We start from the raw sequence: 21307 nt of genomic DNA on the forward strand, positions 1-21307 counted from the left end.
ACTTAGTTTCATGCACCTAGTCAGTCCTTTATTGCTATTGACCTCTCGGTTGGTTCCCCTTCACTATTCTCCCACTTTTCATGGAGAGTTGACAATAACCCATGAAGCAATTATCATTTACTCATAATTTTGAGAGAGACTGGCTGTGGTTGATGTCACCAGACCCACGTGCCTCAGTGGAAGCTGGATCAAGCAAACTGGCCCTCTTTCACTGCTCTTGCAAAACTTGATCCTGCCATTGTCTGTAAGCTGTCAATAGATGACTGTGGCAGCAGTAACTGACTATATTATACAGGTAGCTGCTCAATGTATTCCTTACACCTCAAGACATTTTCCATGATATCCTTGTTCATGGTGGAATCCTGCCTGCTACATGGCACGGAAGGCTCAAAAATGGGCCTGGGATACTTTTTGTAGATATTCCACACTCTTTCACTGGATTGCTTTCCAGCATGCCCATGCACGTGCTTGGGGGTGAGATGTCAAAGCCAGAAGAACTCTTAGATTAAGTTCACAAGCAGCACATCTTCTAGCACCAGTTCCAAAGTCATACGAGATAAGATTGAAAAGGTCAGCTGGCATGTAATTCTGTCCTCCTCTTGATCTTGCTCTCTGATGGCCAGGAAGTAGTTGATACCTGGAGCATTGCCAATACTCTAGGTGAAAGCTTTTGACGGGTTTCTGATACTTCTGCTTCATCCTCCACCATCTTAGCCACAAAGACTCAGGCAGAGCGATCTTCTCTTTCCTTTCAAGCTGACTGTCTCTTTGACTATAATCGTCCATTTACACTGGTGGAACTCAAAACTGGCCCTTCATTGTTTGGACCTGATGATGTACACTATGAAATGCTGTGCCATATATCTCCTGCTTCTCTTACTATTCTTCTGCTTGTTTTTAACCAAATATGGCAGGAGAATGCTTTTCATGATACTTGGTGTCACTCTATTGTCCTACCTTTCTCTAAGCCTAGGAAGGATCTCAAGACTTCTTCAAACTACTATCCAATTGCTTTAACGAGCTTCCTCTGTAAGACCTTAGAGAGGATGATTAATGCTTGTCTTGTTTGGTTTCTCAAATCAAACAACTTCCTCTCACCGACCCAGTGTGGGTTTCGACGACAGCACTCCACCATGGACCACCTTATTCATCAATCAGAGGAGCCTTTCTCAAATGACAACATCTTGTATCAATATTCCTTGACAATGAGAATGCTTATGATACAACATGGAGGTATGGCAATTTGCAAGACCTCCATTTCTATTGGTTACATGGCCATTTGCCAATTTTTATTAAAAATTTTGTAATGGACAGGCGATTCCAAGTTCATGTGGGTTTGACACTTTTCTTTTCTACAGGAACTTGGAGTCCCTCATGGCTGTGTATTGAGTGTCATACTTTTCAGTATAAATATTAATGCCATCACTGAAGAACTCCCTCTTACTGTTGCAAAGAGACTCTATGTCGATGACTTTTACATCGCATGTCTATCGTCGAACATGAGGTATATCGAGTGACAGCTACAGACTGCCCTCAATCCTTTACTGAAGTGGACAGCAGCAAACAGATTAACTTCTCTCTCTCTGAAACCAATTGGATGCACTTTTGCTGCTGACGGGGTATTAATCCTGATCCTGAACTCTGTATTGGTGAAGTTATGCTTCCTGTGTTCCCTGAGTCAAAGTTGTCAGGGCTTATCTTTGACCTTAAGCTGACCTTTATACTACACATCAAGCAGCTACGAGTTGAAACTAGACTATGGATCACTAGTCTTTGGCTCTACCAGAACTTTGGCCTTAAAGATTCTTGACCCTATTGATCATCAGGGTCTTCAACTATGCACAGGGGCTTTCAGCTCTTCCTCATTTCAGAGCTTATACACATAGTCTCGTGAACCTTCTTTGCACCTCTGCCATTTGTAACTATCTTTGTTTAAGGGTTTGAAACTTCATTCCTTACCAAAGCATCCCACCTGGGGTTGCATTTTCCTTCCTCGATGGGTCATGATTTTTCAGAACAGATGATCTCCCATTGTTCCCTTTGGCCCTCATATCTATGTGCAGTTGGATGAATTGGGTCTGTCCTTGGATGACATTGCTGTATCATCTGGTCAGCCCATCCCACCATGGCTTATTGCAGTCCCCAAATGTGACCTATCTTTAACTCATCTAAGAAAAGCAGACACTCCCAATTTGAAATACTGTCTGTTATTTGCTGAACATCTTTTGAACCATCCTTTCACTCCTACTTATACACATGATTCAAAATAAGGTGACTGTATGAGCTTAGCCATGGTTTGATGTGGTTTGATGGTTGCATGTAGAATCCCCTCTACAGCTTCTGTGTTCACTGCTGAAGTGTATGCCATTTCTCTTTCCCTAGATCACATAGAAACTAAACAGTACTTGAATTGCACTATTTACACTGGCTCGCTTACTTCTCTACTGACCCTGGAATTGCTTCACGTTAGTTCACACCCTGTTCTTGCCAATATTCAAAATTGACTGGTCCATTCCTCTTCAAAATTTACTTCTCTCCAGTTTTTCTGGATTCGAGGCCATGTTGGTATTCACAAGAATGGGCTCATCGATACTGCAGCTAGATCTGTCTGCTCTTGCACTATCACTGCTGTGCATGTTTCATATGTGGAGTATCGTCCTGTATTCAAGGCTCAGCTCTGTGCCAGTTGGCAATTGACTTGGAGTGAGCAACGTGAAAACAAGCTTTTCCAAATAAAATCCTTGATTGGACTTTGGCCATGTCACTTCCGTAAGGATCAGAAAGAAGTTGTTCTAACTAGACTACGTCTTAGTCACAGTTTTTTAACTCATTGTTTTCCTTTATCTGGGACTAATGCGCCAATGTGCTGTCTGTGTAACACTCAGGTCACAATGAACCACAATTTACTGTCTCACCATCGTTATGACTCTCAATGATGGCACCATTTTAAACGTGTTCTGTTCGAAGGTTTATCTGTAACGTTAGACGGTGTTATTGGCAATAGTAATACTGTCCACCTTAGAAATATTTTTAGGTTTTTAAAGGCCATTAATCTTTTCAATGCTATTTAAGTTTTTTAATATATACTTTAGACTTTTTTTCAATGTGATTGTTTTTTATGAATCAAAGTACATCTTGTTCGATTTGAAATTAGAAAATGGCCGTAATGTCAAATACTCGAAACCAGGATTGGAAAGGCCAACTTCAGGTGACTAATGCTGGTGTTTGAACTTCCTGTTAGTCATCCTGGTGAGTTATAATAATTAAAATTTTGCTACATATCTTTTAAAACTTGCATTACTTTACTTTCTGTAATTGGTCATAATGTCAAATAACTCAACCAGGATTGGAAAGGCCAACTTCAGGTGACTGACGGTGGTTATTGAACTTACTTGTCAGTCTTCCTGGCGAGTTATGATAATTACTATTATGCTACAGAAAATCATTTACAACTTGTATTACTGTAGTGTTTCACTTACCACTTAAGAATGGATGTAAAAATTGGATTTAATGGTATTTATGTTTTTTAATTCAAATATTAAACTTTGCATTGTTTTACCTTAATTTCCTTTTATGAATTTTAATAATTTTAACTTTTTACTGGATGTTTGGCTCAGATAGCGTCATTGCTCTGTGCCATAAAACACCAAACCAACCAACCAACTCAGTTGTACCAAACTGTCTTCCTTTTGGTCTCCTGTTACATACCTTCTAACTTGGGTTGAATGCATTCAGTCAAATTGGAGGGGTCTTATCTGTTCTTCCTATTTGAGAGCTCCAGATCTCTATCCCTAATCCAAACTATTCCCTGTTTAGTCTTAATGGCTTCATATTGGGAAGCACAACCATGGTTCCCACTGCTCTGGCCTTTACTTGTACAGCCTCCTCTACACTTAGCTCTGTCCTGGTCTTTACTCTGTCAGTCTTAATTGGACTTTATTCATTTGGACCTTACCACATTCCATTTTCACTCATGGATTTTGCAGATCCTTTGCTTCAGCCTAATGACTGATTCCGTGTAACATATCTTTTCTTCCCAATCAAACCTTCATAATATTCATTACTATAGGTGATGGTCTATCTTCTGCCTTTGTCTCTTTAATGTCGTTTCTATACTTCCCACTCTTTTATTTCTCATCTTTCCCAATTTTTCATCTGGTTGTTTGACAAAGACTTGTCCAGTTTAGCTATTAAGCAGCTTTGTTGGGTTCATCAATTCATAAGGCTGGCATATTTGGACTTATCTATGGATGCTTGCAATTTTTACAGTGTTTCTTTTCTTCAAATTGGACATCTCACCATGTTTTTGACCGCTACCCTTTTCCATTTGTTGGAAAAGAGCTCAGGCCTGAATGCAGACCACTCCCAATATTTTAATTGCTCATTATCTCAATGATTTAGCTGTATTTTTCTCAGGTAGATATTGTCCATTTACCTTTGACTAGAATAAGTCTAATCACTTCCTTTTATTTATATTTTATTTTTAGGAACCCTGTTTTTTGTTACCGCTGATAATTGGATCCCTCTCTATAGCAGATGTTGTCTATCAGGTATGCTTTGCCTCAAACCTGTGCTACTTACTGATTATGCTATAATGCTGACTCTAGATGGAGTGTTCTGTAAGGCCAGTGGTGACATTCCCAGTGGTCTGTACACAAGTTTCTAGATATCATTAAGTTTCACTCAGTGGTGGACTGTCATTGATGGTCTTCATGACTAAATCAGAATATTATTTATGCCTGTCCCTGTCTTGATTGAATAAATGAGGGTTAGTCTGCTTTTCAAAACAGAGACTTGCAGTCACCCATTGCACTTTATTCAGTATGACATTCCTCTAGACTCCCCACTGCAGTTACTTTCCCCTTTTTTAATTCCAGTTGAGCAAGGGATTCCTTATCACTTCACAGTTCCTAGTTAGTAGGGAGGTGGACCATGAAGGCTTCCTTCTGAATGCTTGTTGAATTTCAATTTACCATACATACTCATTATTTTCCCATAAGTGATAAAAGGGCAAATCTGGTGTCCCACCTTCCATTTCCCTTGGATGCCTTTCACCAGGTGGATAATTGTCAGTTGGAACAGAACTAACCTACATGGGATCCTCTTCATAATACCAGGTTCATGATGACACTTCCCTGTTCTTATGGTTATGTGCAGTATTGGCTTCTCTTTATGTTGATTCCAGTTGCAGGAGGTGCTTTTTTTTTGCTTCTAGGTGGAGTTTGGGTGACTACCTCGTAATACTGGCAATTGGATATATGTGCACTGTTCTACAGTTTAGCAGATGTTTCATGTTCTTGTAATTCTGAAATCAGTATATCTTCTCTGTATTTAAGGTTGGGTGAATTATGATTTCTGCTATAATTCTGCTATACAGATATTACCCTGTTCTTATGGTCGAGACAACAACACAACCTAGTTCAGTTTATTTACTTGTTTCTACAGTTGTTTTGGGAGTTTGTCTATTCTTGACTGCTAACTGCCTCTTCATAATTCTGGTTGCTTGACATATAACACTGTTTACTTACAGTTGGAGTGCTTGAATATATGTACCAAGGTACACAAGCCCTGGCCACCATGTTTATGTCACACTATATTTGTTTTTATCTCTTTTGATCCTCAGTCTCCTAATGTTGAGGGCAAGTTATGGAACCTTGTTTGTCTGGTTGAGGTTTAGTCTGTACATAGTTTATTCAGTTTATATTTTACTATGGATTTCACCTATTCAAACAAATTGCACTTGTGCGCATAATTTTGCTACCAGTATCAGATTCATTTTCTGCTTCATGGGAGAAGAGAATATCTGTACCAGGTGTAGTGCGATAACCAATATGTGCCATTCAGTCTGGTTAGTTTTCTGTTTAGTTTCAATGTTGAGTGCATACACCAGCCCCACCACCTTTTAAATATGGGATTCTACATTTGTTAGAGTGAGGTAAGACCGTATTGGAAGTTAACATTTTTTTACAATGAAAATGTATTATTTGTAGGTACTTGCCTCTCTCACTAACTTGGCATTTTCCTTCCCCACTGCCACTATTCTTCCTTTAGAACCTTCCAATTCTCAAAAGTGAGGAGTAAGCAGTAATAACAGAGGAAGTTAGCTGTGCCAGTATAGGTACTGTAATACTGGTGATGGAGAGTAGTTGTATAATATGTACATGTAAGAAAAAAAAAAAGGTGCAAAATTGCACCAAAATACTGGTGCACTAAGCTTGAAAATTTTTCAACAATTTTTAGAAGGGCAGAAAAAAGATTGAGATAACTTTGTGTTAAGTGAAATACATTTTCAGTGTAGGAAAATGTTAACCTTAATAATTTAAAAGTGTATTACAGTGTGTTAAAGTTAGGTTGATAGTTAGTCATTCTGTACACAATATGAAACTTTCACCAGTGGTTCTAGTCAGTAGCAGAGTCAAAAGCTCTGGTAAAACAAGATATTCTTAGAATTACTAATGGGTTGCACATGAACTTTCTTGTATCTTTGGACATTTTCCCTAACTATTTGTATACCAGATTGTTTGTGGGACAATTACTTTGTTTTATTAAGTAATTCATCAGGCACATAAAATGCCATCAGTATTGTAGCTAATCCCAGTAATTGCTGCTGAGGTTTTGATCTCACCTGGTTTCATTTACATATTTGGCCAGTTTTTACACTTTAATTCTTTGATAGATGAAAAGTGGTGGTTTATCATACAGTCCCACATTGGAAACTGGGGATTTGACTGGTCTCATACCTTTGATTTAGTATTCAGTGTTATTCAGTAATTATTAGTAGTACCTATGTGTAGATATGTATATGCACCTTGGTTTTATTCCTTGTATTATTCTTGATAAAAATTAGTTTTATCTCAGTTTCTTGACCTCTATAGATAATATTTAAATAAACAAATGTCTGAAAAAGTCTTGAGGTAAGAGCAACAGTGAAGGAGGTTTTGGGGTATCTAGGGTTTGAATAAACCAAATTAGTTTGAAATGGGTTTTTTTAGTAAATAAAGAATACTATAACAAAAATTCTAGGATTCATATTTTTTTAAATTTTAAAATTTAAAATTGCTGTTTAGGAAGTCAAAAGGTTTTGAGTTGTCATGTCAGGACTAGATCTGTCTCCTTAAAGGAAAGTGGATATTCTAAAAACATATCTACATTTAAATTTTTAATTTGGGATCTTCACCTAAAGTTTAAAGTGGGTTTTGGGCTCCAAAATGTGTCTACATTGATGTGTATGAAAATTTGATATGTGAAGAATTATTAAAACTAACATTGATGCCTCATGATGGAGGGTGAAAGAAGCTTCAGAGTTCCTTGAATTGACTTTATAGATTTATTTGATAGTTGACAAGAACATCAAAGGGTTATTTAGAACAAATGTGCAAAATATTTTATGTAGTTTTTGTTTTCTTAAATTTTGATAAGCAGTTCACTGGTAGTTATATTAACTGATGACATTTTTTTTTCTAAACATTTTATTTATGTAAATACACAGAATATTTTAAAATGACTAATTCTGATTTTACAGGAACTTGATGGCTTAAAACATAGAAGTGAAGATGAACACAAAAAGGTCAGTATTATTTCAGATTGTCTAAAAAAAGTAATGGGACTTTCACACTTAAAATTTAACAGTTTATTTTATTCAGTACAGGAGTGATAGAAATTCCCATACTCCCATAAATTTATTTACTCCTATAATTTTGTCTGTTATCTGGATGAATTTTGTCATTATTAAACGTATTTCATCCATACATGCTCTGAAAGTGAAATAACTTTTTGTTACAATAAGAATAGGCAATAGCAATCTACTTTAGTGTTAAGTATTGTGTAAATCCTTTTATGTAGCAAACTGTCATGTACATTCATGTATATGGCTAATGTATATTAATATGGTATATATAATTGTTTTGTAATTAAAAATGTTTGTATGAATTTGACATGTTGGATCATTCAGTCAGGTGTTTTTAATTTGAAACTGAAAGAAAAATGTACCTTGAAGTATTGAAAGCTGTATTTTAATAAAAATTTGTTATTACATAGAGTCTAGTACTAGTTTAATCGTAGATTGACATATATGAAAGATAACTTGTACGTCTATGGGGGCTTAGTAGTTAATGTGCAGCTATAAGAATTCAGTGTGTGTGTGTGAGTGAGACACTTTAAGCAAATAATGTACTTAAATTAGTCATAAAGAATATATTTTGTGATAGTAGGTTTGTTTGTTCAAAGTAGAAAAGAGAAAGTGGATATTGATCTAAGAATAATTTGGGTGTAGGGCAAAGGTAATCAGTGATGCAGGAGTTATTGTAGTTTATTTCAACAATTGTGCTAAAATTTAGTGTTACTTTTATTAAACTTAAATGCTTCAGAATTTTACCTTTATTATTTGAGAAATCGTTTTTAAAAATTCTATTTTAATAATATAAATGTTTCCATAGTTTATCCTTATTCAAAGTGTACTTAGCCAATCTTTTCAATGTATTGAATGAGTTTTATATGGACCTTTTTCTAACAAAGTCTGAAACATGTCTGAAAAATATCAGGAGCTCAGAGAAAATTTGCTCCATACAATTTACTGTCATGCATTTGAACCATGTTTTATATCCTAAATGAAAAAAAATTGTTTTTTGAAGTATTTTCTATTTCCAAAGAATGTTTAAAATATATAAAATGTAATGCCAAAAAATACTTAGCAAAAAAATTGTCAAGCTTTAAATGTATTTTATAGAGCTTGTAGTTGATGCTGGAAGGAAACAATGATTTTGTTTATGGTGTTAAAATTAACTGCAGAAACCACAAATGTTTTTGCTGTTATACCTGCAAGACTATCTACATATAAGGTGAATACATGCATATGAAAATATTTTTTGAATGTAAATAAATGATTTACCACTAAAAATATAGAGAACAGTCTTTCAATAGCAATTTGTGCTACCAGTATGAAAACATCACAAAAGATTTATCTTCATAAAGTCTGTTACCAACAAACAAAATATTTTTTAAAATCTTCATTTTGGAAACTTTTTTCAATAAGAAAATATTTCTGTGCAATTGAAATTGTATATTTATGGAAAGAAAGAAAAAATTACTTAGCATAAAAAGAAACTGTGTAGTGTTGTGCCTTGACAATATAAATATGTTTTGAGATTCTAGGGAAGAGTTCTAAGTTGCAAAGATCTTTGCTAAGCTTTCTGTTACAGATCATGTATAGCTTTCTACTTTCAGAACCTCATTTTTTTGTTTGTTCTATCTTTGTTTATATCTGAAACTAATTTAAATGTCAATATTTTAACCCCTCAGTATGGATTCCTGTACATTGTGAGGGGACCTCCCAGGGAGGGTTCTCTTCTTTCAGTTTACCTCCAATGGGATATAAAAATCAACCCATGTGTTTGCCGTGCGTGGCAATCTGTGAAGGGGAGGAGAGGATCCTGGTGGTTGAGGGTCTAACCCTAACACACCACTTTAATCTTGAATTCCTGAAGATGGGCTGTCTTGGGGTGGCTCCCTTGGGTTAGTCGGCTGGTTCACTAGGATCAACCAAGTATCACTGTTGGATGTTCTCAACAGGTGTTGTGGACATTGTGTCTGATGCTGGTGTGTGGGTATAGTGCTCACGAAACTCTGGCGTTGCTGCAGTGTCCTTGTTTGACATTGTAGTGCGTCCCCTCGTAGGGTTCCATAGTGGGTGGGGTCAGTGGGCACCCAAATTTCCCTTTCTTTATTATGGATAATCCAATTAAAAATCTTAATAAAATAGTGAAAAAACAGTATATAGGTAAACAACCACATCTTGAAGATTCTGAGCAGCAATCCTCACCATGTGCACCACCTGTTGTACCTCATTTTCTTATATTGCATTCACTTTCAAACAAATCTTTAGGACAAATGTCTTCCTTTTTCATTCAGAAGGGACTAGAGGGACTTGCTGGCTCTCCAAAGTTAGTAAAGAAGATTCAATCTAGTGACGTATTGGTGGAAACATCCACATCTCAACATAGTGAAGTCTTCTTACATTCAAAGGCAATTGGGGATATACCTATTGAAGTTACACCTCATGCTACTTTGAATTCATCACAAGGAGTTATTATTGAGAGGGATTTGAAGAACATCCCAGAGTCAGATATTTTTGATGGTTTCTCTACCCAAGGTGTTTCTGCAGTGAGGCATATATCCACTCACAAAGATGGAATTATGATGCTGACCAATGTCCTCATTCTCAAATTTACGTCACCACATCCAACTGCCACCATCAAGTCAGGTTATCTTAATTGCAGGGAATGACCATACATTCCAAATCCTCTCGGGTGTTTCCAGTGTCAGAGGTTCTGTCACTTGAAGACGTTGTGTCGTGGTTCCTCAATGTGTGCTCATTGCAGTGGCAAGGACCATGATGCCTATGTGTGTGAAATGGACCCTCATTGTGTCAGTAGAGATGGCTATCACCCATCATACTTTTGTTCTTGCCCTAAATGGTTGGATGAAAGAGAGGTGCAGCATTTGAAAACGATTCATAAGATTACTTATCCTGAGGCTCAAAAATTGGTGTCCACCACCTCTTCTCATATTATGCTGCTACACTTCATTCCACAAGTACAGTGGGAGTGCAGACAGATCTCTCTGTGCCTCCTAAAGAATCCTTCTCCAAAGAAATGAAAAGTTTTTCCACCTCCATGGTTAAAAAAGTTGATGAATTAATTTCAACACTCACCTCTGTCCCTTATATACATTCCAACAAACCCCAAGATCCACAACCTTTTGTTCCAGATACAGGCATTTCATTGGATACATTTTCTCCCACCCCAAGATGCAAAGCAATCATTTGTTCACATCCTCAGTCACTGGAATCCTTTTCCAACAGGAAAGATCTGCCCAATCGACCCAGGGCAGGATCCATGAAGGTCAATAGACATCCCTGGAATAAGGACAGTAAGGAAAAAAGACGTGGTCATAAACAGAAGGGTTCTCCACCCCATTTGCAGACACACAAATAAAAATGACCAACCTGATACAATGGAACTGTTGAGGTTTATGTTCTAATCTGGATGACATCAAAACACTGATTGCTTCCTACCATCCTGTTTGTCTCTCCTTACAGGAAACATTTCTGAAACCTGGCAATACATTCATCTTTTGATAGTTTTCTTTATACAGAAATGACAGGCTGTGTGATGGATGAGTGCATGGAGGGGTGGCACTGTTGATTGATCAGCATGTGTCCAACCTGTCTTTGTCATCGACTCAACCTTGGAGGCCGTAGCCATCCGTGTTTCCTTGGGTCATACCATCACTGTTTGTTCTCTCTACCTGTCACCTGGAGAGACATATGATCAATCAGACCTTGATGTTCTTACTGAACAGTTGCCATCTCCCTTTTTCATCCTGGGGGACTTTAATGGACATCATCCCCTCTGTGGAAGTGCTGATATTGATGGGAGGGGTCACTCTGTAGAGCATATGCTCTCAGATCACAACCTTTCTCTTTTCAATACTAGTTCTTCTACTTATTTTCATGCACCTAGTCAGTCCTTTACTGTTACTGATCTCTCAGTTTGCTCCTCTTCATTATTCTCCCATTTTTCATGAGGGGTTGACGATACTCCTCGAGGCAGTGATCATTTTCCTATAATCTTGAGAGAAACTGGTCGTGGTCGATGCCACCCGACCCGCGTGTCCTGGTGGAAGCTGGATTAGGCAAACTGGCCCTCTTTCACTGCTCTTGCAAAACTTGATCCTGCCATCTACTGTAAGCTGTCAATAGACGACTGTGTGGCAGCAGTAACTGACTGTGTTATACAAGCAGCTGCTCAATGTATTCCTAAAATCTTTACACGTTTTCCAATATATTTTCATCCGTGATGGAATCCTGCCTGCCACATGGCATGGAAGGCTTAAAACGGGCCTTGGATACTTTCTGTAGATATCCTACACTCTCAACCGCATCACTTTCCAGCAGGTCCATGCACATGCTTGGTAGGTAAGACATCAAAACTAGAAGGAATCTTTGATTAAGTTTTTAACCAGCATATCTTCTACCACCAGTTCTAAAGTCATATGGGAGAAAAATCGAAAGGTCAGTTGGCAATATAATTCTGTCTCTTTATCGATCTTGCTCTCTGATGGCCAGGAAGTAGCTAATATATGGAGCATTGCCGATACTCTAGGTGAAAGCTTTTGCCAGATATCTAGCACTTCTGCTTCTTCTTCCACTTTCTCATCCATCAAGATTTGGGCAGAGCAGTCACCTCTTTCCTTTGGAACTGATTATCTCTATGACTGTAATCATCCCTTTATGCTGGTGGAACTCAAACTGGCCCTTCATCGGTTTGGCAATACATCAGTTGGACCTGATGATGTAACTATTACATGCTGTCCCATCTACCTCCTGCTTCTATTACTATTCTTCTGATTGTTTTTAACCAGATCTGGCAGGAGAATGTTTTTCCTGGTGCCTGGCTATTGTCCTACCTTTCTCTATGCGTGGGAAGGATCCCAAGATTCCTTCAAACAACCGTCCAGTTGCTTTGACGAGCTTCCTCTGTAAGACCTTGGAGAAGATGATTAATGCTCATCTTGTTTAGTTCCTCGAATCAAACAACCTCCTCTTGCCCACCCATAGTGGGTTCGACACTTTACCGTTCTTTTCTGCAGAAACTCAGAGTCCCTCAAGGCTGTGTTTTTAGTGTAATCATCAGTATAAAAATTAATGCCATCACTGAACAACTCCTTCTCACTGTTGCGAACAGGCTCCATGTCAACGAGTTTCACATCTCATGTCGAACATGAGGTATAATGAATGCCAGCTTCAGACTGCTCTCAATCGTTTACTGAAGTGGACCACAGCAAAGGCTTTAATTTCTTTCTCTCTCTGAAACTGTTTGCATGCACTTTTGCTGTCAACAGAGTAGTCACCCTGATCCTGAACTCAATTTTTGCAGAGTTGTGCTGCCTGTGATCCATGAGACAAAGTTCTTGTGGCTTATCTTTGACCTTAAGCTGACCTTTATACCACATGTGAAGCAGCTATGGGTCAAATGTACAAGAGCACTTAACATCCTCCATGTCTTCTCTTCCACTACCTGGGGAGCAGATTGATGTTCTGTGCTAAAGATATATCGTGCTATTATTTGATTGAAACTCGATTGTGGTTCACTGGTCTATGGCTCTGCCAGACCATCGGCCTTAAAGATGCTGAACCCTATTCATCATCAAGGACTTTGCCTCTGCACTGGGGCTTTCTGCACTTCCCCAGTTCAGAGTTTATACATAGTCTTGTGAACTTTCTTTGCACCTTTGTCGTGTGCAACTGTCTTTACTATATGCTTTGAAACGTTGTTCCTTACCAAAGCATCCCACCTGGGATTATGTTTTCTTTCCTCAGTGAACCATACTTTTTCAGAACAGACGGTCTGCCATTGTTCCTTTTGATCTTTGTATCAAGGCACAGTTGGATGAATTGGGTCTGCCCTTGGATAACATTGCTGTATCCACTGGTCAGCCCATTTATACAGATGGTTTGAAATCAGGTGACTGTGTGGGTTCTGCCATGGTTTGTTGTGGTTTAGTGGTTGCGTGCAGAATTTCCTCTACAGCTTTTGTGTTCACTGCTGAACTGTACGTCATTTCTCTTGCCCTAGATCACATAGAAGCTAAGCAGTACTCAAACTGCACTGTTTATACTGACTTGTTTAGTTCTCTACTGGCCCTGGAATTGCTTCATGTTGGTTCACACCCTGTTCTTGCCAATATTCAAAACTGACTGGCTCATTTCTCTTTAACATCTACTTCTATCAAGTTTTTCTAGATACTGGGCCACATTGGTATTTGTGGGAACAAGCTTGCCGACACTGCAGCTAAGTCTCTCTGCTCTGGCACTATCACCACTATGTCTGTTCCATACATGACCTATGGTCCTGCATTCAAGGCTCAGCTCGGTGCCAGCTGGCAGTCGACTTGGAATGAGCAACACAAAAACAAGCTTTTCCAAATAAAACACTATATTGGACTTTGGCTATCTTGCTTCCATAAGGATCAGAAAAAGGAAGTTGTTCTAACTAGACTATGCATTGGTCACAGTTTTTTAACTCATTGTTTTCTTTTATCTTGAACTGATGCACCATTGTGTTGTCTGTGTAACACTCAGGTCACAATAGGCCGCATTTTACTTCTTTGCCATCGTTACGACTCTCAACAACAGCACCGTTTTAAACATGTTCTGTCTCAAGGTTTGTCCATAATGTTAGTGTTATTGGTGATGGTGACACTGTACACCTTCGTAATATTTTTAGTATTTTAAAGGTACATTAATCTTTGTAATGCCATCTAAGGTTTTTAATTTATACCTTACACCTTTTTTAATGTGACTTCCTTTTAAAAATCACAATTCACCTAGTTCGATTTGAAATCAGGAACTGGCCGTAACATTAAATAATTCGAAACCAGGACTGGAAAGGCCAACTTCAGGTGACTAACGTTTCTGTTTGAATTACCCCTTAGTCATCTTGGCAAGTTATTATTATAATTTTGCTACACGTTTTTTTAAACTTTTTTATTACTTTCTGTTTTGAAAATGGCCATAACGTCAAATAACTCGGAAGTAGGACTGGAAAGGCCAACTTCATGTGACTGACTGTGGTTTTTATACTAACCTGTTAGTCTACCTTGAGAGTTATGATAATTACAGTTATGCTACATAAAGTCCTTAACAACTTGAATTACTCTAGTTTTTCTCTTAACATTGTAGACTAGATGTAAACATTGGTTTTATGCTTCTTATGTGCTGTTTTTGTTTTTAAACTTTGTTTTATCTTACCTTAATTTCCTTTTATGAATTTTACTAAATTTACTTTTAACTTTTACTTGATGTTTGGGACAGATAACCTAGCTGCTTTGTGCCATAAAACACTATATCAACCAACCAACCAATATTTTAAATCTGTAATTTGGATATTAGTTGTATTTGGTAGGTAAACATTAAAAAAAATGTAGTGTAATATAAGCTTGTACTACCTATAAGAGTGTGTCTTACTGTTTAAATAACTATAAATGTAAACTATTTTATTATCTAATGAAATACCTTTCTTTCTGAAAATATGATGCTATTCATTCTAAAAACTAAATTACTGTGTACATAATTACATATTTATGTTCATATTTGTTTTGATAAAAAAAACTCAAAATTTTTATTTGCTTTTTTTTAAAGGCTTGTGAAGAAATGAGGTTCAAACTGGAAGCAGACCATTTGAAAGTAAGACTGTATGAATTATTATTTTTGTTGACTTTGTACTATATTAGAAAATTTGAGTGGTTACTGGCTGTAACTGGATCCAAATCTCAATGTGCAAGGCTACCGATATGTAAACTTTTATGTACCCATTGTGAAGGAGTTAACCAGCAAAATGGTGATGGAAGAATGTTTAGAAAATTGTCCATTCAAATCTAAATGATGGCAGAGCTAACAGAAAGGTTCTTCTAGCAGAGGCATGATAAGTTACATTAACAAACTTCTTGAATAGGTTAGATAATCTCTTTGGATGACCGTATTTTACGTGTTTTTTAGATTACAGTATAAATATGACTTTCTTTGCTGAGAAAATAGTAAGTAATAAATTTAGTTTGCACAATCTAATAGGAGATTCTAAAGAAAGGGATTCATTTAGAAAATTTTAGAGCATAATTCTGTATACTTTTTAAAATGGAATATTTTTATGTGTGGTAAGCTTCAATGGATAAAGCTTATTTATGATGCATCTGTCCATGTGTATTTGCATCAGTGTTGATCAATGTAGTGGGAGACTGTACATACATGTGCTTTGAAAATTTCAAAAAATGCTGCAGTACAGGGTAAATTGTTAAACAGGATGACCTGGAGAAAGAGAAGATACTATTAAATCCAGATTCAGAAAAAGACTAGAGATTATGTGCTGCATCTGAGTAGGAAATATTATTTAAGAAGTCTGTCTTACAGAGAGTATTGCTTCACTGAAAGTGTGTGGATAAAAATATTGTTCTTTATACCTTTTACATGTGATCTTGTTATAATAAAATGCTTGTATAAAATTTCAGCTGCATAATCAGTAGAACATGTGTTAATATGATTGTATAAACAACACATTTTTCTCCTTTCTTTTCAGTAAATCAAAAAAAAAGTTGATGCTTTTATATTACCATCCTTTAACTACGTATTCCAAAATCAAAAGCTGGTATATAAAAAAAAACAAATTTATTATGTGAAATATTCTAATAAATTACTATAATTATGTACCTTTACTTTTACTTTTAAATATTATTTCTAGTTCATCAAAACCAAATTCATTTTTAATTATAAGGTGCACTGTTAATGTGGATATATATTTATATACACATGGATCTTATAGGTAGATATATGTCTCCCTGAAAATGGTAATTTTGGAGTTCAAAATCACTTGAACTAAATTTTTTGAACCACTGCTGGGTTTCCAGACCCTCAAAACATCTTTATAAACTCCAGAAATATTTTTGGATGCTTTGTGACTTTATGAAACTTGTAGAGCATTCAATGTGTAATGTGATTCTCATTAGGAATGTGGTCAGTCATTTTATCTGATCAGAAAAAAAAAAGTGTTTTTGTTAACAGAAACTTCATGAGCAAGAAGTATTTTTTTTTGTCTGCTCAGTCATATGAAAAGAAATGAAAGCATGTAATTAGAAACATTTTAATTTAAGGCAACAAAAACGACATTCCTGTCCAGTATGCTTATTATCTGACAAGATCAAAATGCCACATCATAATCCTTAAGAATTACCTTCAAAACTAACACAACTTATTATGAATATCAATAAATTTGGCATCAAAACATTGTCAGATTGTTGTATTATCTATGAACATAAGCAGGGGGTTCGAGGGCATGCCAGTATATACTTTTTCCTTCATGAATTCAAGGAACTATGACTTGAACTGTTTAACTACAATGCTATCAGCTCACCCATTTTCATGTTATGCAGGTTGAAGTTTGCTTAAATTTGGCAAACTAACCTATACTTGTCTAAAACTCAGTGGCATCTGCAGCACTTCCATCCATATTGAAAACTACATATTCATACAAACTATGAGCTTCCTCATACACATTTACACTATCAACAACAAAGCTTTTCTTGCTCACTTAATAATTTTCTATTTTTCTCCTAGACCCCTGAGAAATTTTAACAATTTTAGGACAAGAAGCTGTAATACTTGCACAGAGTTTTTCTTTATTCCTCCTAATTGCACTTTTAGGAGACTCGTTTATATAATATTCTCATCCTGTGGATGCAACAGTTATCCTACTTCCCACTTTGTAAATTATCCAAAGATATGAATTTTCTCAGTTAATTTTGTAACTTTAATGGTTTTTTTTTTCTTCACTATCACTAGGAGATGCTTTATGTTTCAGTTCCACACTGATATCTAAAGGTAATTATGATAAGCAGCAAAAATAGACTACACAGGACTTAACTCAGCCTATCACTTATACACATGGTGGGGACGGAGCGAGTCCCATGAAGCTGGAGATTGTTTATTTCTATCCTTTATTGGTTTCTGTTACTAAACATGTTGCACAGTTTTTGTGTCATACATTCAAACCTTTCCTTAAACGACTTTTTGTTTGTTATACCAATTACTATAGCATGAAATCTTAACTAATAACTCACATTTTAATAGTAAATAAGTTTTTTAAGTTCTTAATTCTGTAAGGTAATATTTTAAAAATTCTGAATTTCCCCAAGTGGCATATTTTATCTAGGTGTCTTCTTTATTTTTTCCCCCAGTGTGGATTCCTGTACATGGTGAGGGGACCTCCCAGAGAAGGTTCTGTTCTTTCATTTTACCTCTTCTGGGATCTAAACATCCACCTACATGTTTGCCATGTGTGGTGACTCATGAGAGAGAGGAGAGGATCCTGCTGGTTGAAGGGTCCAACCCTAACCCACCACTTTGGCTTTGAATTCCTGTAGACAGGTTGAATCAGTTGGTCCACCTGGGCTAGGGTCAACCAAGTATCAATGTTGGATGTCCTGAATGGGTGTTGTGGAGAATTGTGTCTGATGCTGGTGTTTGGGTGTAGTGCTTGTGAAACCCTGCAGTGTCCTTGTTTGGCATTTTAGTGCATCCCCTCGTAGGGTTTCATGGTTGGTGGAGTCAGTGGACACCAAAATATTCTTTTTTATTGGATTCTCCAAATGAAAATAAAAGGATCCATGGAGGTCAATAGACTTTCTTTGATTAAAGAAAAAAGGCATAGTTTAAAACAGAAGGGCTCTCCTCAAGTTCACTTATGTATAAGTAAAAATAGCCACTTTAATACAGTGGAACTGTCGAAGTTTATGTTCTGATCTGGATGACATCAAAGCACTTATCGATTCTTACCATCCTGTATGTCTTTCCTTACAGGAAACATTTCTGAAACCTGCCAAAACAGTCACCTTTTGGCAGTTTTCTTTGTACAAAAATATCAAGTTGTGTGATGGACGAGTGTATGGAGGGGTGGCACGCCCTGATCAATCAACATGTGCCCACCCTGTCTATGCCACTGTATATTTCCTTGGATTGTACTATCACTGTTTGTTTTCTCTACCTTCTCCTGTAGCGACCTTTGATCAATCATACCTTGAGGCTTTTGTTGAACAGTTGCTGTCTCCCTTTTTAATCCTGGGGGACTTTAATGGACATAATCCCCTCTAGGGAGGTACTGATATTGATTGGAAGGGTCGCTTTATATAGCGTATGCTCTCAGATCACAACCTTTCTCTCTTCTGTTCTACTTCTTATACTTGTTTTCATGCACCCAGTCAGTCTTTTTATGCTATACATCCTTTTGTCTGCTCCCCTTCACTATTCTCCTACTTTTCATGGAGGGTTGACAGTAACCCATGGGGAAGTGACCATTTTCCTATCATTTTGAGAGACTGGCTGTGGTTGATGCTACCTGACCCACATGCCCTGGTGGAAGCTGAACCAAGGAAACTGGCCCTCTTTCACTGCAATCTTGGAATATGATCCTGCCCTTGTCTGTAAGCCATTGATAGATGGCTGCATAACAGCAGTGACTAACTATTATCCAACTGCTTTTGTAGGTATCCCACACTTTCAAACCATATCTCTTTTCAGAGGGCCCATGCACATGCTTGGCAGGTAACATGTCCAAGCCAGCAGGAATTTTTGATTAAATTCTAAGCAGAATCTCTTCTACCACCAGTTCCAAAGTCATAGAATGTCAGTGGGCAGTATAATTTTGTCTCACTTTCTCTGATGGCCAGGAAGTTGCTGATGCCCAGAACATAGCCCAAGCTTTTTTGGGGTATCTAGCACTTTCATCTCATCCTCCACCTTCTTAACCATCAAATCTTGGGCAGAGCATTCAACTCTTTCCTTTTGGTTTGATCGTCTCTATGACTGTAATCATTCATTTATGCTCGTAGATCTCAAGCTGGCTCTTTATCAGTTTGGCAGTACTTTGGTTGGATCTGGTGATATACACTACAAGATGCTGCACCATCTTTCTCTTGCTGCTTTTCTGGTTGTTTATAACTGGGTCTGGCAGGAGAATGTTCTTTCTGATGTATGGCATCAGGTTATTGTCCTACCTTTTTCTAAGCCTGGGAAGGATCCCAAGATTTCTTCGAACTAGTGTCCACTTGCTTTGACGAGCTCTCTCAGTAAAACCTTAGAGAGAACGGTTCATGCTCATCTTGTTTGGTTCTTTGAATCAAACAACCTCCTTGTCCATCCAGTATTGGTTCCAATGACAACACTCCACTGTGGACCACCTGATTCAACTTGAAACATTGATCAAAGAAACCTTCCTCAAAGTCAGTACTCTGACTTTGAGAAGGCTCATGATTCTACATGGATGTATGGGTATTTTGCAAGATTTCCACTTGTGTGGGTTGTGTGGTCATTTGCCCATGTTTGCATAAATAATTTTAGTAGGCAATTCCAAGTTTGTGTGGGTTTGACACTTTCCCATTCTTTCATATAGGAATTTGGAGTCCTTCAGGGCTGTGTCTTAAGTGTCGCACATTTTAGTATAAAGATTGATGCCATTACTGGACAGCACCCTCTTATTATTGCAAACAGGCTATATGTTGACAACTTACACATCTCATGTCAGGTATAGAACATGAGGTTTCTCTTGATGACCAGAAACCCACTTGAAATAAATATATTTCAGAATGACTGGTATAAGTATTTAAACTTTTACTGATAAGGAGAGAACAACTATTGGACCTTCCTAGGTCATCTTTAGGTTAAGAAAGAGGTTTATTGAGTGGCAGCTAGAGACTGCCCTCAGTCGTTTACTGAAGTGGACCACAGTAAATGGTTTTAACATTTCTCTCTCTAAAACCATTTGTATGCATTTTTTGCTGCCAACAGGATATTCACCCTGATCCTGAACTCTGTGTCAGTGAAGTTATGCTTCCTGTGTTCCATGAGTCAATGTTTTCAGAACTTATCTTTGACCTTAAGCTGATTTTTATACCACAAATCCAGCAGCTACGAGTCGAGTGTACAAGGCCACTGAATATCCTCTGTGTCCTCTCTTCCACCTCTTGGGGAGTGGATCAATGTTCTATGCTAAAGATATATCATACTCTCCTTCAATCAAAACTGAACTACAGTTCTCTGGTCTGTGGCTCTGCAAGGACATTGTCCTTAAAGATGCTGAACCCTCTTCATCATCAGAAGCTTCAGCTCTGCAAGGACATTGACCTTAAAGATGCTGAACCCTGTTCATCATCAAAGGCTTCAGCTCTGCACAGGGGCTTTCAGTACTTCCCCATTCCAGAGTTTGTACAGAGTTTCATGAACTTCCTCTACGCATCTGGTGTTTGCAACTGTCTTCAATGTATGCTTCAGAGCTTTGAACATTACTGCAGCATCTCACCTGGAGTTGTGTTTTCCTTCCTCAGTGGGCCATGCTTTTTTCAGAAAGACAATCTGCCATTGTTCCTTTTGGCCTTTGTATCGAGGCACAGTTGGATGAATTTGGTCTTCCATTAGATGGCATTGCTGTATCCACTGGTCAGCCCATCCCACCATGTCTTATTACCATCCCCAAGTGTGACCTTACATTGAATCATCTGAAAAAAGTGGATATCCCCAATTAGAAGTACCATCTTTCATTTGCTGAACATCTTTCAAACCTTCCTTCCATTTTTTCGGATGGCTAGAAATCAGGTGACTTTGTGGGCTTTGTTATGGTTTGTTGTGGTTCAGTGGTTGCACACAGAATCTTCTACAGTTTCTGTGTTCACTGCCAAACTCTGTGTCATTTCTCTTGCCCTGGATCAC

The 21307-nt window shown here is 37.5% G+C and overlaps 1 protein-coding gene across 8 annotated transcripts in view; it reads left to right on the plus strand.

Moving 5' to 3' along the window:
* Positions 1–21307, plus strand: part of LOC143255409 (uncharacterized) — a 61828-nt gene that overhangs the window by 23994 nt on the left and 16527 nt on the right. For all 8 annotated transcript variants that reach the window (XM_076511034.1, XM_076511037.1, XM_076511035.1 and 5 more), the window contains 2 exons: positions 7523–7567; positions 15200–15244. In XM_076511034.1, the coding sequence (XP_076367149.1) occupies positions 7523–7567; positions 15200–15244 (90 nt within the window). The remainder of the gene's footprint in view (positions 1–7522; positions 7568–15199; positions 15245–21307) is intronic.

This window comes from Tachypleus tridentatus, chromosome 7 (genome assembly GCF_004210375.1).
Source record: "Tachypleus tridentatus isolate NWPU-2018 chromosome 7, ASM421037v1, whole genome shotgun sequence".
Classification (NCBI taxonomy): domain Eukaryota; kingdom Metazoa; phylum Arthropoda; class Merostomata; order Xiphosura; family Limulidae; genus Tachypleus; species Tachypleus tridentatus.